The 14,921-nt window shown below is 41.5% G+C and overlaps 1 protein-coding gene across 1 annotated transcript; it reads right to left on the bottom strand.

Moving 5' to 3' along the window:
- Positions 1–737: 737 nt before the first annotated feature.
- Positions 738–12,285, bottom strand: LOC132330099 (inactive pancreatic lipase-related protein 1-like). Its single transcript, XM_059852025.1, has 13 exons — positions 12,201–12,285; positions 11,746–11,794; positions 10,841–10,995; positions 10,263–10,388; positions 8,140–8,274; positions 6,994–7,102; positions 5,779–5,898; positions 5,410–5,529; positions 3,902–4,020; positions 3,636–3,768; positions 2,566–2,677; positions 2,074–2,241; positions 738–860 (listed from the first exon to the last, which is right to left on the bottom strand). The coding sequence occupies exons 1-13, from the start codon at positions 12,201–12,203 to the stop codon at positions 797–799; spliced, it is 1,413 nt and encodes a 470-aa protein (XP_059708008.1). The 5' UTR covers positions 12,204–12,285; the 3' UTR covers positions 738–796.
- Between the last annotated feature and the right edge of the window lie 2,636 nt (positions 12,286–14,921).

Below are 14,921 nucleotides of genomic sequence, written 5' to 3'. Positions count from 1 at the left end.
CACTTTGGCTTTTATATAAAGAACTTACTTCAGCCCAGAGCATGCCCATATGTTGCTAATCTTCAGGAGTCATGTTTCTTTGTCTATTATTTACATCCCCTATCTCCTTCCCATCACTCTGTGAGAGCTGGCAGAATGCACTCAATTAAAAAAACAAACAACCAACAACAACAACAAGAAAAAACCTCCTGTTTTTTTGTCTAGACTAGGGAAGTAGTGCTCCAACACAAAATAAAATGTTTTCCACCTCCACCACTGCACAGAATCCAAAGCCTTGTTGGGGGTTTGATGTCCTCCAGGACAGGGTGTTCTGGGTGAGGAAAGCTCACCCAGAGAGACCCAGTCTGGGCAGCGCCAGGAGAAACTGAGAGAAGGTCCCCAGGAGCAGGAGATGTGTGGAGCAGCAGATCCCCAGCAGTTCTGTGAGGTTTTATCAGTGAGGATGAGATTGCTCTGGCAGCAGAGGAGACACAGCCCCATCGTCCAGCAGAATGCGGAGGGATGTGAGGCAGGATTAGGTGGGGACAGAAATGAATTTGTTTCTGTTACCTGCCACCTTTCCTCTTGCTTGAAATTATTGTGAAACAGGCTGAAAGCAGGCCAATTCTTCAACAGGTTTTGGCACATTCACTCCTAAAGCTACTCTAAAAATTCTGTCTATAGAGAGGTATCTACAGACTTAACGTTCTGCCTCCCAAAGCAGCAAAACCCCACCCCAAAAACACACACCATCAATATTCCAGTGTTTTCTGTATGCTTTTATTGGTAACAAGGATTTGGGGATCCAGATGTGCTGTTAGCAAGCATTCAGAGTCTGCAGGACATCCTCCCTCACGATCTCAGACCCACAGAAACGGTACCTGAGGATGAAGGAAATGAGAGCACCTTGAGCTGTCAGCATCTGTTGAAATGATACGAGTGGATTTCTTTGGTGTTAACACAACCGAATCTGTCATTTCAGGCAACTGAACAGAACAAACTTTGAGCGTCTAAATTTGAAATATACCTGCTGGGGAAAGCATTGATAGACTGTATTCATTCTGCTTCATTCCCCACCTTGCTTTAATGTTACAGTTTTGGGGTTTTTCCCCAGAGTTTGTGCTACAATCTCTATAGAGATGACCACAACTCTTTGTGCAAAGATCACAAGTCAGTAGAAGGGTGAGTTCCTGTCTAGAGAAATACACTTTGTCAGCAGTGTGCTTTGGTGACTGGGAACTACAGCCAGATTTCGGAGCTCTGCTTTAAGGTGAGTTCAAGTGCTCCTTGGCTGTAATCATTTCACTTTGCTTGAAACTGTTTCCACCACCCATGTTGTCTTTTAAATGATGGAGTTTTAACTGTGCATTTGAAAACAGAAGAAATAAAATTTAAACAGTTCTAGATATCAACTCATGATGTGGATAAAATAAAATAACTGATCAAGAAAATGAAGGAATTAATGTTTAAAGTCGAGGAAAATTAGTGAAACTGGATCAGTAAACCATGCTTCTATAATCTGGGCATCCAAGCTATGCTTTACAAAGTCTAGAGGAATCAATTTTAGACTCTCTCCCTCAGCTTTATATGTAGCTTTTCAGTGCAGGCTCCAAGTGTTAGTGTTCCTCATGGGAAAAGTGGATTTATTATCACCATCCTCTTTAGTCAGTCATGACCCTAAGGGTCATCAATAGCAATGGAATACTTGGCTGGTTCCAGCTGACAGAGAATCAGACCCACAAATAATCTGTTTTTATGGACAGTAGGTGTTTAGCAAGAATGATGCTGACAATTTAAGACACCATTATTTTTTCTCCTCCAAAGAGTTTTACAGAAAGTTTGCTTTTGCTACGGCCTGGAGAGATTTTCAGTTTTTCTCTGAGGTTATTTTAGGCAAAGGGTTGAAGTAGCAGTGAATAGAACTATGGATGAACAGTGTCTTGAAAGGAAGGAAAGAAAAGGTTTCCTTGAGAATCTTTTCCTTTTAATGCCTTAAATAACTTTTCTTGTGGAAAGGCTTCCACTCCACTTGTAATTTTGTCACCTATCTTGTCCAGTAACTTCCAAGATTTTCACAATTTTCACAGTACTTACTGTGCTCTATTTTCCCCAGCTTCTACTGTGACAGTTGCAGCTCCCAGTTTAGGAAGAGATGGGTTGGGCCAGTTGTTGTTCCAAAGGAATTTAACCCTGGTAACCTGTCCTACATTAACTTCTGCATCGATGTAGGCTGTGTAAGTGTTGCCTGGTTTGAGGGTACCCCTGTGAAAAACAGCATTTTATGGATGTGAGGCATGGCAACATTTACAGTTAATTACCAGTCTTGTCAAAGACTCTGCTCTGGTGGCAAGAGGGTACAACAAGAGAGACAACATTTATCCTATGATATGGCAGCACCATTATTGCCAGATTTCTGATGTAATTCATCCCAAATCACTTTTTCAGAGGCAGCAAAGGCAGGTGGGCCTGAGATGCTGCCTTTTTCTTTCTGTCTTCAAAATATCAATTAAAACAAAATTATTAATTACAAATATGAATTAAGGGTTCTAGAAGAAAAGTTTCTTTTCTATTGAATGTTTAACTTACTCAGCGATCTGGTGCTGCTTTGTGTTCCCACCACTGCCATAGAGGGCAACATTCACATATCCTTTTACGTCGCTACTTCCAGAGATTGTCACAGATACTTTGTACCTCCAAACTACACAGAGGAAATAGAATTACTTAGACTGTACCCAGGGAGAAACAGTGAAACAGTCCCCAAAACATCAAATTGTATAGTTGTTTTTTTTTTCCCTGCCTGTGTGTGTAAGGTATAGTTTAGAGTAGAAAATACAAAACACCAATGAGTGAAATCTGTTATGTCCTAATGAGATCAACATGAGAAATGGAAGACATTTTTGTTTTTTCTGAGAGAGAAAAAAGAGAAAACTTGTCCATATTGTAGTAAATACAATACAGATCTCAGCATTTTAACCATTAAAGTTTTCATAAAGAGTGAAGCTGGAAATAAAGGGGTGTTGGGGATAACTACAGATACAGAATCTACGCAGCATGAAAGAATTCTGAAGATCCAGGAAAAGAATTTTTGTTGGTGGGAACTTCCTTGTAGAGTGCAATTAGGAAAAGGAACTGAAGGAGATTCTGATCTGTGCTTACAAGGGCAAACTAAGCAGGGTGTTGTGAGAGCTGGCATTCAGGATAACTGAGGTTGTAAAGGAGTTCATCTTGTCCATCCAACAGCTGTGATCAGCTTGTTCTTGGCCTTTGTCAAATGGAGTTTCTGGCATCTCCAGTGATGCCAAAAGCTTCCCTGGGCCCCTCTTCCTGCATTAAGCACTGCCACTGTGATACAATTTTCATACTATTTAAGAAGAAATTCCCTTTCTGCGACTTCTGTGCATTGTCTCTTCTCCCTTCTCCTTGAACCTTGCTAAACATCTCAGTAACCTCCACTAGACTCTAGAGTTTGTCGGTCACTTTCTTGTCCTGTAGGGCCCCAAACTGGCATTAGTGATGGGGCAAAAGAGGAAAAAGCATGAAGGACAGAAGAGACTTTGCACTGTGATGAGATCTGTTCATCTGCTAAAGTTAACTGCCAAAGAGGAAAATAAATTTTTTACAAGGAGTAGGTAGCAATGGAAGCATTCAAAACTCACGAGGAAAGTCCTTGGCCTCTCTAGTATGCAAGTAAAGTTTCATGTACTCTTTTTTTATAGCCTGGTCCTTGAATCTGTCTGCGTAGTGACCCATATTTGGGCATCCCTCTTCTGGGCATGGGAAGCATTTTCCCTAGTGAAAACAAATATATCTATTAACAACATTATCCAGCCAGACAAGGAAAGTAAAAAAAAATTTAGTGAAAGGATTTATTTTTAGTAATGTTTTCAATAGGGTCCATCCCAAAGCTCTGAGAAATACTTACTTCTTGAAAAAGATTATATGAAGCACAAGGATAGCCTAAAAATCCGTCAGGGTACATGATACTGTCCGAGTAATACTTGTAACTCCGCAAGTGATTGCAAGCCACAAAGTCCCGAGTTCCTGTGAAAAGATGCCCTGAGGTTGGTTCTCCTTTTCTCTTCCCACTCAAGGAAAGAAACCTGTGTCACTGAGATGCATCATTCCTCCTCAAAAGCCTCATCTCAATTCTTGGAGAATCAAAGGTGAGGTTGGAACCCTACTTGCTTCTGATGCGCTCACCCTAAGGAATGATTCCCTAAGGAATGTCACTGGCTCAACAGGTATAAAATGCAAACTTGAAATGCTTTGTGGAGACCGACTGTGCAGCTCAGCCCTGCCCCTCAAAAAACACTTATTCAAGCAATCTGACCGAGTTTAACCAATAGCAGCTGCCTGAAGTAGGTCTGTTGTGGGCAACAGTTTGATTATGATAAGAAAAGAAAACCAAATGAAAAGTATTTAACAGTGAACTTCCTAGGGCAGTGCTGATTTGCTCCAGCTGAGTGCTTCAAAACGAAATTATTACTATTTGGGGGGTACTTAAGGAATGGAGACTCCTAAAATTAAAATAGTGAATATATTATTTTCCTTTGTGTTGCCTGTGTTTTCCTGACTTCAGGTAAAAAGAGGAGCATAAACTATGCAGTTATTTATTTGTGCTTTAATTCCCCATTATTAATAACAAGTTTACTCTATCAAAAAAAAAAAGGGGGGGCGAGAATGAAAAAGTAATGCCTGCAGCTGCATTGAATGAAACCTGGAGTAAAAGGCTAGCGATCACAAAATTGTTTGCAGAGTGTAAGAAGGAGCTCAGATAATGTACTGAAAAATCTCCACAGCATAAATATTTGGAATTTTTAACATAGATTTTAATCTTATGTGCAATTTATTTTAGAAAGATACCTAGGAATCTCTGATACGTAGAGATTTTATAAGAGCCAAGTAAAACAACAAAAGTGTATTTGAACAACTACATGCCAAGATTTTTTAGTTGCCTAAAAATAGGCACAATGAGATCACATCAATGCAACTCTGATTGTAATCTGTAACTTAACAAGGAATCAAATAGTAATTGCTCTATCTCAGAAGAATTTCAGCTGAAGACTCTCTCCCAGGAGTAGGTATGGACATCTTTGCCCAATTCCACCAGTGCTGCTGCTGGACAGTTAGACACAAAATGCAATGTGTTGTTCAAAGACCCTTCAGAATGTTTGGCACAGCTCCAGCAACTTTCGTTTCTCATATTAGATTGTTTTGAGGACACACATTTTCCAGAGGCAAGACATTTGTCTTGTTTATTTTTTAATAAGGTCTAGAAAAGTGGTGTGTTTTGAGCATTTTAACAGCTTCACTGCAGTCTGCAGCTGGTGGATACAGCAAAGGCTAATGTAAAACCCCTGAATTAAGGCAAGATAAGTGGCTACACTTTGAGGACTTCCCCTGAATTTGAAATGCAAAGAACACACTTACCTTCCCAGATGCCATCGAGATCTACGATCTGTGAAATAGCGTTCTTGTCACAGCCAGGCATCTCCTCTCCTCCGTTTGGATAGAAGTCAAGATGTCCAACAGCTGTGCGTATGCCAAAACCTGGGGAGCATTTGAAGCAGGGTAAGCACGTTTTAAATGAATGTTGTCTCATACCTGTAGCTGCTGGCTCCAAGTTTGCCTGTGCACGGTGTTTTAGGACAGGAGCTGTTGGTGACTGAAGCGGTGAATTTGTTCTGTTCTGCCCCAGCACAACAACCTCGGTGAACAGTCAGAGCACCGAAGTGCCACAGGGCATTAATTCAGTACAGAAAATAATAAATCATCAGCAGAGTAGAGCTGCATACTCACCTAGGTTGGGGATTGTGGGAGCTGAGTCTGTGTGGATAACGTCAACAAATTCTGCATCAGATTTATCCAGTCTGACTTCAGTTGGAGTGCCTTGAAAATAAGGTTGTGCAGGGTCCAGTCCTGAGAGAAAAAGAGTAGTGTTATGTATGGATAAAGAAATGTAGGTGTAGAATCATTTTACATGTCATTGATTGATGGTATAGAATGAATGTCACAAATATAGTTACCTATGGTTCTTATATCCAAGTAATGTAGGCATTAATAAAATGCGGATGTGTGCTCTCAAATTACCAAGTGGCTTTTCTCCCAGGAAGTCACCTGTGGCAAGCCTATTAAATTTCACTGCTTTACATACTGACAGCAATACTGAATTACAACACTTGGAATTAAATTTTTTTTTTTTAAATGGAACTTCTCTTTAATAACACTGCTCAAACTGAGGTTACTGCGTCGGCATCCCAAGGAACTGATCCATCTGCAGGGTTTCTAGAGTCCCTTGCTTGAGAGTACTCAGAGGAATTTGTGCTGATAGCACCCCCTGCTTGCAGGTATACTGCCTGCCTACGTCGGGCTCCAGTCAGATTTTGGGAAAAACATCTAGATTTGAAGCAATGAGCTTTGCTTTTGAACCTAGCAGCAAATGGAATCAATTTGCTTGCCAAATTGCTGCAGCAATTTCAGGTGCTTGTAAAGTCTTGCAAATTGTACAGCTTTTGCTGCCTTATACTTGCATCTCTTCTTGTCCCTAGGCAGCTTATTTTGGGTTTGCTTTTAAACTGGATTTTGTAGACTACTAGTCCAAGTTTCACCAAGCCTGAAATCCCCGAGGAAAAACAACAATTGAAAAGGGTTTTGTTAATAATTTCCAAAATTGTCTTTTATCCATGAAAGGCCACTCTGCTTAATGCACAATGCCCTTGACGTTGCCTACACGATAAATAAGCAGCTCAAACCCACAGCTTTAACCTCTGCAAGTGCTGAACATTTAAAAAAAATCCCTTTGCTGTGTAACACATGTGCAAGGAAAATAATTATCATGCTCTTTCCCCCCACTTAGCACAGCCCTGCTCCTTGGGGTACAGTGTGAAAGGAGCACAATATCCCAATTGCCCTGACTATGGTGCAGCCCAGGGATGCAATCACAGTGGGATGATTCAGGGTGGGTAGCAGGGTTTTGGGAGGTGCCTCTGGTGGGAGGTGGCTGCAGGCACTGACCCGTAATTCTGCCGATGCCCGGGCGCCTCCGGCCGGCCTCTCCAGCAACGTGTGCTCCCAGGCTGTGGCCAATGATGTGAACATTAGCTGGGGAGTATCCATATTCATCCTGGCAAAACAGCAAAAAACAAACATTGCTATGCCCCTTTGCATCAGCAACAGGGAAGACTTGAAAGGGGCTGGGAAACTGCTTTTAATTTGCCTGCTGGCTCAGGAACTCCTCTAGAATTTCAGCGTCTCTTTGCCAGTTGCTTCTGTCTGGGACATAGATTTTCCAAACCTCCTAATTCAGCTGGTGCCCTGGTTGGGAGGTTGGTATGACTCCAGACAGCTCTGTCAAGAGTCCTGAGGGGCTCTGTATTCTTCCAGAGGGCCCATTAAGGTTCACAGAATGCTTGTCTGGCTTGCAAGAATAAGCCAGGCAGGAACTCTTAGTTGCACCTGGCAGGTTAAGCACCACTCAAACCTGCTGGAGGTGGTCATGAGATGAGAAATGCCTTCAGCCTTTTTGGACAGGAATTCAGTAGCTGCAATGCAGATGTGGAGGATGAGAGGTGGGTCAAAGCACTGCTAGACCCAGCACACTCTCTGGTTTTAGTTATTTATAGTTCTTTGATGAGAAATTTGTTTTGAAAGCAACTAGATTAAGAGAAGGCTTCAGACCAAGCTTCACTTGCCGTGTGAAGCTGGCTGCAAAAGGAGCCACCTCCTGTGGGTTTGGGCACTGTCCACCACAGCTTTCCCTGGGGCAGCTGGTGGGTCCTGCTTGTCCCCAGCCATTGCTGCCAGCTGGTTTTCTGGTGTTCATGTAAGCTCATTGGTTCTATCTCCATGAGAAAGAAGTTTGCCATACCCATTATTTCTGCATATTTGGTTTTCACAGCATTTGTTAACATCTACAGAGTAACTCTTTGCCTGTCCTAGGGGAATATCCTTTAGAATTTCCTCTCCTTAAGTTGGCAGGACTCGCTGCTATCACATAATATTCTCCTTTTTAAAAAAATTGTTCTGTTTGTTTTCAGCACAACTGACTGAGGAGTAGAGAACAATATTTTCTGCTGGTTACATCCACATTTTGAAAGTTCCAGAGCTGTATTTCTTTCAAGTCAGTATTACAGTAGAGCTTTAGAAAGAGCAGACTCTTACCTTGAGGACATTCACAAAATAAGCAATTTCAGCGCCCACGACACGGATGTTGTTGGCTGCCTGGGTGTACTGACACCTGGAACCTTTCTTCCAGTTCACACAGATGCAGTTCACATCTTCCACAGTAAGCATCCTCTGTTTTGTAAAACAAAAGTAAAAACAGTGGTAAATACAGTATGGGATCAGTTCATGTTGGTCACTGTGGCTCAGCTACTAAATCTTGTGTGAACTTGTATGAGAATGATTTGAGAACCAAAGCTGTAGCATGGATGTGTGCTCAGAGGGGTTTGTGTGATCACACAATGCTGAAAGAGGGTGATATGGATTGTAGTAATCATTTCAAATACCCAGAGGAGTATGTTTTACAGGAAGGAGAACAATAGCAATCATGAATCATTCAGTTTACATTTTCAATCAAACTTGGTACGTAACACTAAATAAGAGCTCTACTTATGCACCTATTCACTTCAGTGAATTAAAAGTACTACTGTAACTCAAATTCAATTAGAATATCTTTGCTAGTAAAAGTCACTAGAGGTTTTCTGATGCAGATTTGTAAGAAAGATAATGTTTTTATAAGATGGTGTACCAACTGTTGGTGTTCATTTCAGATTTCTGGCTGTATTTGGGAATATGCAGGTAGAGACTTTGCCACAGATCCAGAAGTTTTACTGTTCTCCATTGAGCTGGATTGTTTGGCTAAAAGTATTTTGTTTTAGCAACTTCAGTATATGGCAACAACTGACAAAGGACAAAAAAGGCAATAAAGGTGTCTGTGACCATACTAGAAGTGGTAAAAATCAGTTTGCAGACAGGATTATTTTTCAATGGGAAGGAAAGCAAGTAACAGATACGCATAGGAGGATTGATGTGTTCACAATCCCCTTTGCTCCACTCTTTATTGAAAAGGTTCACTGAGACCAGTTTGTTTCTAAATATAAACTAGAGTATTGTGATACAACACAGGCTGCTGTAATAGATGAAGAATTTAAGGATTTATCTCATGCATCTACATTCTGGAAAATTGATCAAATGGATTTAAGGGGCAAGCTGAAAAATATATTGTGAGCTATCTGATTGATAGAGAAGTTCCAGGAAACAAACCTTAATTATAAAATGCCAAAAGTAAGAGAGAAAATTATAAAAGCATCAATCTGCTTCTGATGCTCTAAACAAATTATTGACTGACAAATCCAACCATCATCCATAGTTTTTCTTTTCCTTTGACCTAGCCTCAAAAAGAAGCAGGCAATCTGGATGTAATAAATGTGAAATACCTCGATTTTAGCTTCCCGTTGTTCCTCATAGGGTTCTCATAAGTAAAGGAGGAATACATTGTTTAAAAAAATTGTATTTCTGTTAATGGTTGAAAAACCTTAACCTCAAAGTGCCATCAGCTGGGATTTTGTTCTGTGCTGCATGACTAGGGGCTTTCATTAGCTTCAACAGCAATTAAAAGCTTGTTTGGAGGACTTGAGAAAACCCCAAGCTGGAATTGCACTTTGCATAGGGACAGAGTTAGGAAAGAGTTTGTGGAATTAGCACAAAAAATCAATAAAGCATACTGCTTTGCTCCATTCAGTGCTCATAGCAAGTCCTAGATTGAAAGCTTTGTTCCAAATGCTCCCCTTGAGGTCCCCTTTGGATGTACATTTTTATGTCTTTATTGCTTTTGGCAAGGGCCAGCCCAGGAGCTCAGCCTCCTGCACCCATGTGGTAGCCCAGACCTTCCTGATAGCCCTTCCACATCTAGAAACCTTCTCTTGGCTGGAGAAATAGGATGCAGGAGCTTTGAGTCTGCAGGTATTTCAGGAATCCCCCTGATCCTAGCCAGTATCTTCCCCCAGGGTTCGTGTATTTTAACCAAGAAAAAGGGCACTTACTGAGTCAAATCTTTTTGTCACTCACTTGACTAAAGAGAAAAGCTGAATGAATTTTACCTCATTATTTCCTCAAGGTCCAAAGCTAATATTCAATTTGGTAGCAATGTGAAAATGCGAACTAATTTTTTCTTTTTTATCACTACAAATACCATGAGAAAAATGGGTTAGAAACCGAGAAAAGAGACAATTTATATGAATGTGTTTATAAATGCAAACTAAGGGTGTCCCTGTGGTACCTACCTTGCACATGTCTGACAACCAGTTTTCTTCTCCGTGGTCAATAAATCCATGTACAATAAATCGGGTCTTCCTGTTTGCATTAAAATTTGAGGCCTTGATTGTTGACTTGTCAACAGCAGACACCTCCTATGTTAAGGTAGATTTAAAAATAATTAAATTAGCATAGAGAAGAACTTCATAAACCTTTAATTTTGATTTCTATAATTAGGATTTCAAAATTGCAAAGACTTGAGCCATGCTTATCTGTGCAGACGTTTAAAAGTTTTGCAATGTTGAACTCATTGGCAAGAATTTACATGAACGTTCACGTGTATCTCCATTCAAAGCAAGTTCTTACACCCATCTTAGAGCAAACAAGATTTCAGTGTGGTTTTATTTTATCTGTGGAAAAAAATTACCCCCAAATGCTCATTTTCCCAGTAGTTCTTAGTGGGGACCCTGCCACCTGAAGAGGTGGTCTTTTGAATAAAGTGGCAGTTTGGCCATTTTTAACACTTTTCAGGAACATAGCTGGAGTCTGTGTTTATGTACAAGTTTTGCATGTGATACAGCAAAGTTTAAACCACAACAGTTCTTACTTGATAGTAATCCTTGTTCTGTCTAGTGTACAGGAGGAACTGAGTGCCTATGCTCTCTGGTTTCCAGGGTAATTTGTAGATTGGCCTTTCCACAGTCCCAGACCATGGTGCATCATCTGTGAAGCACCCAAGCCTATCATAGCAAACTTCTTTGCCTGTAGAATGAACACCAAAAAAATCCGTGTGAATGAGCAGAGAAATGGAGCAGTGAGAACTCATCACATGGCTTCTCTGGAGGTGGGGGGGTGTGTCTGTTTTTTATTCTAGAAAATCCCACAGTTTACAGAAAGCCAAGTCCAGCAGTTGCCCTTTCCTAGATCTTGAGAGGCTGCAGTTTATCCTATTGCTCATCAAAAAAGTCTTCAGAGGATTCCTTTGTGGTATCCTCGGGTACCCTCCTCCAGCTGTTGCTTTGCCAAAGGCAGAGACAGCTGATGAGTTTCTCCTAATGCCAAGCCAAAACATTGCGGATATTCAGCAATAAATTGAGACTGTGCTGAACAGCTGACTGCACATGGAAAGTCTTATAGTGCACAAGCCAGTGTCTTCTGCTGAATACAAAGCTATGCCCTCATTAGACTGCCTCTCCACTTTGCCCTGGCTTTTTTTTTGCATTTCCATCATTAATAAGAGTACAAGAAATAATTTCCTATGTTTAGTAGAGCAGTAGCTTTGTTCAGAGATAGGAAGCATCAGCTTTTCTTGCTCACTCTTAGGGCAGAATTCCCGGAATGGAGAGGAAAGACAACACTCACTCTCATCTCATCATTCCTGTATGGAAAAGTGAACCACATTAACCTCAATAAATAAGTCTTAAGGCACCAGGGTGTGGAATAACACGAAGAAATAGGTGGAAAATGCAGCAGCATAGAAAGGCAATACAAACACTAACTCCATATGCTTACCTTCTGCTGCACTGAGCAGAAACAGGCCAAGAATCCAAATTCCAAGCATCTGGAACAGTAGAAAAAGAAGCAGCTAGGATTTGCTAACCCACTCGTTTAGCAAGCACACTCAGCCCCCTGGTGCTGAATTTTCTCAAGGTGAACAGAGTGCCTGCTCTTTCTGCAGGATGTATCCCTGACTGCTGCGTGCCAGAGACACTCTGTGTGAGTCAGCTTTGGGTTTGCTTGCTCCATGAGAGATCGGGGGCCATAAATATACAAAAAAAGCATAACAAAAAGCATAACTTAAATGCAGGCTGATTTTTTTTCCTTCTAATCAGGTGTACAGAGGCTACTTTAGAATTACCATGAGGATTAGAGAACATGGGCTGCCATTCCCCTTCCCACTCCTGTGCTGTGAAAAGCCACAAATCTGATGAGGTACAAGGAAGGAGCCCCAGACCCGAACTACTTACCATGGAGTCTTGAAGCTCCTTGAAGCCTTAGTGTGTGAACATTGCATGTACTTTTATAGTCTGCTTTATCCTTGGAAAGGATCCTAGAAAGATAGGAATATTTGTTTCAGATAATAGTTTCTAGATAAGATGGCAAAAAACTTTAATGGTTGGTTTCTCTGATAGTTCCAATATCCATGGTCATAGATTTCTTGAATCAGTGAGCTGGATCCAGCAATATGATTGGAGCTCCAGAGGCTTGTAATTCCCAGGCAGCAACTCATCAGGAATGGCTCATGAAACAGAATTATATGGATCTGTGTGTCTTGTCTTGGCTGGGAAGGCTTTTATATTTTGTGTTGGTTAGTTGGGCTGTAGGAGATCTACTGGGGGAGTTAGTAGGGAACCACATCATTTTTAAGCTCCAGTCCTTGCCCTGTATCCAGTGACTTCAGATGTGAAATACTCCTATGTTTTCTGGGTCTCTGGATTTCTCCCTTTTGGAAAACTCTTAGTGGGCTTGCTGTATTCTTTTCATAGTGAAAGAGTCTGTCCTTTTCCAGGCATCCCTTCATTTTCCTTGCTGAATTAAGTAGATGTAGGACAGTTGTGTAACCACTGGGATCCTTTCTATACTATCCATGAAACCCAAGCTTTGAGAAAACTTCGGAGAGATTAACTGAGATTTACAGTTGTGTAACCACTGCAATCCTTTCCATACTACCCATGAAACCCAAGCTTTGAGAAAAGTTCATAGAGATTCACTGAGAGCAAGCACACTGGAAATATATACAAATGACATACAGAATTCCCGCAGACACTGGGATGTGGCTGGAATGTTGCAAAGCTCTGTAGATTGTTCTAGTAGAAACATCAACTCAAAGGTGAAATGCAGCCTGTGCAACATGCACCAGACTAGGTCTGGCAATCCCCTGGACCTGTTTGTTTCTAGAAGAAGGCCTTTAGTGAACTCAAGAAGAAATGGGGTCTGAGCTGGCTCCACTTGGAGAGTTTAATCAACTTGGCTATGCTTTATGCCTTATATGTTTGCAGAATTGATGTTCCCTGATCTCCACCTCTGGGAATGACCAAATGGATACCAGTTGTTCTGCTGCTATCATCAGTGATAATGGAGTTCATTTCTTTAAACAGCTACATTTTGTTTTTTATTAAGATACCAACTTTGATACTGGTTTAGAGCTTTGTGCTCCTGTCTTTAGTTGAAGTGGGATTTTTGTCTGTAAATAGGTTTGTGTCAGTGGAATCAGTACATGCCCCAGCACACTGACAAGATCTAACACTTGTTCAAAATGAGGGGGGAACATGGGGGAAGTTTCCCCCACTTAATTGAAGAGCTGGTGGAAAAGATTTGAGTTAGGATTTTTTCCATTGGTCTGCTGCTCTTATTCAGTACTGTAATGATACAGGTGAGACAGAATAAATGGACAGCTGCTTGCTTCTCTTTTGGGAAGGCTGGGCAGGGCTGGGATGCAGTCCCCTCAGTACCATGCAGGCTGTTCTGTGCCTGGAGGAGATGCTCTGCTCCTTGTGGCCTCACAGCTGGGGCCTTTGGAAGAAGGATGGGTTTTGATTTAAGAAAGAAAAAAAGTAATAAATTAAGGCACAGCTATGTTTCTCCAGTCCTGAAGAAAGTGTAGTCTGGAATAGGAAGCAGGCAGAGGACTGGATTTCAGGTGTTCAGGACACTGTGGTGCTTCCCAGCATTGTGCACTTTTCCTTGCCATGTGTCAGTCTCCCCAAAGAGACTGCAGGACTCAGATTTGCAAGTGTCTCTGGCTGAATCTCAGACTTGTGTTTAATTATGCTTTTAATTTTTTTACACTTGTGTTTAATCAAGGATACAACAGGGCTGGGGTTTTTCTTTAAAAAAAAATTCATTCAGATGTCTACACTCATAAATGTTTTCTCATAGTATTTCTGCCTCTGTTTCTTAGAACTCTATCTGCCCAAGTGCTTGTATATCGTTTATCAAACATGGGGGAATGGGAGTAAATAAATTATTAACTCTTTCTTCCTCTTCATTAGCTCAGAGTTTGGGTTTTATACTTGGGAAAATATCCTCTGCCTTGGTCTCTTACAGCTGCAGGAGGCTCCCTCATGCCGTGCTTTGCAGAGCAGTGATGGTCATTTGAAACGTGAAATGGTCAGCCCCAGGTTTTGCAAACCTGGTTCCTCAGAGTTTCTCTTCAGGACTCTCAGAGGCCACTGCAAATGTTTGTGTTTGAAATGAAACAGCATCCAGGAGCTGGGATTCAGTGTTTAGTTCCTTCCAAAGTGGGGGCACTTGAGCTTTGCCCTGTCTGCCTTTTCCAGGCAGGTGCAGTACTAAGGGCTGGCTCACCTGCTGCAGGAATCACCTGGCCTTGTGCTGCTCCTGCCCCATCCCAGAGTGTCTTCTGGGGGCAGTGCTCCTGTGTGGGGCTGCAAAACCCTGAACAGCAGCACAGGCTGCAGAAAGAAGGTGTTTCAGACCTGCAGGGGTGTTCTGAGGACATCTGTTGCCTTGAGAGTGTTTGATAATATCCCAGATTTATCTCTCGGTGTGGTGGAACTCAGTTCTTGCCTTGAGGAACAGATAGAGTGAGACCGTGCAGTGTTTGAAATGCATTTTAGTATCTGTGATTTCTGGTGGCTCCATAGTTACAAGCACAATAAACGTGGCTCAAACATGATAAACGTTGACATGTGTATTTGCAAAGAGCTAAAAAAACCCAAAGGGAA

Source organism: Haemorhous mexicanus, chromosome 7, assembly GCF_027477595.1.
Source record: "Haemorhous mexicanus isolate bHaeMex1 chromosome 7, bHaeMex1.pri, whole genome shotgun sequence".
NCBI classification, from domain to species: Eukaryota; Metazoa; Chordata; class Aves; order Passeriformes; family Fringillidae; genus Haemorhous; species Haemorhous mexicanus.
This window is presented reverse-complemented; position numbering and strand designations above follow the sequence as displayed.

Excerpts from the sequence above, each read along its gene's own strand:
- LOC132330099 (XM_059852025.1), bottom strand. Across the intron at positions 8,275-10,262 it reads GGTTGTCAGACATGTGCAAG|AGGATGCTTACTGTGGAAGA; the intron begins GTAGGTACCACA and ends TTTACAAAACAG. Across the intron at positions 2,678-3,635 it reads AGAGGCCAAGGACTTTCCTC|TTTGGAGGTACAAAGTATCT; the intron begins GTGAGTTTTGAA and ends TCCTCTGTGTAG.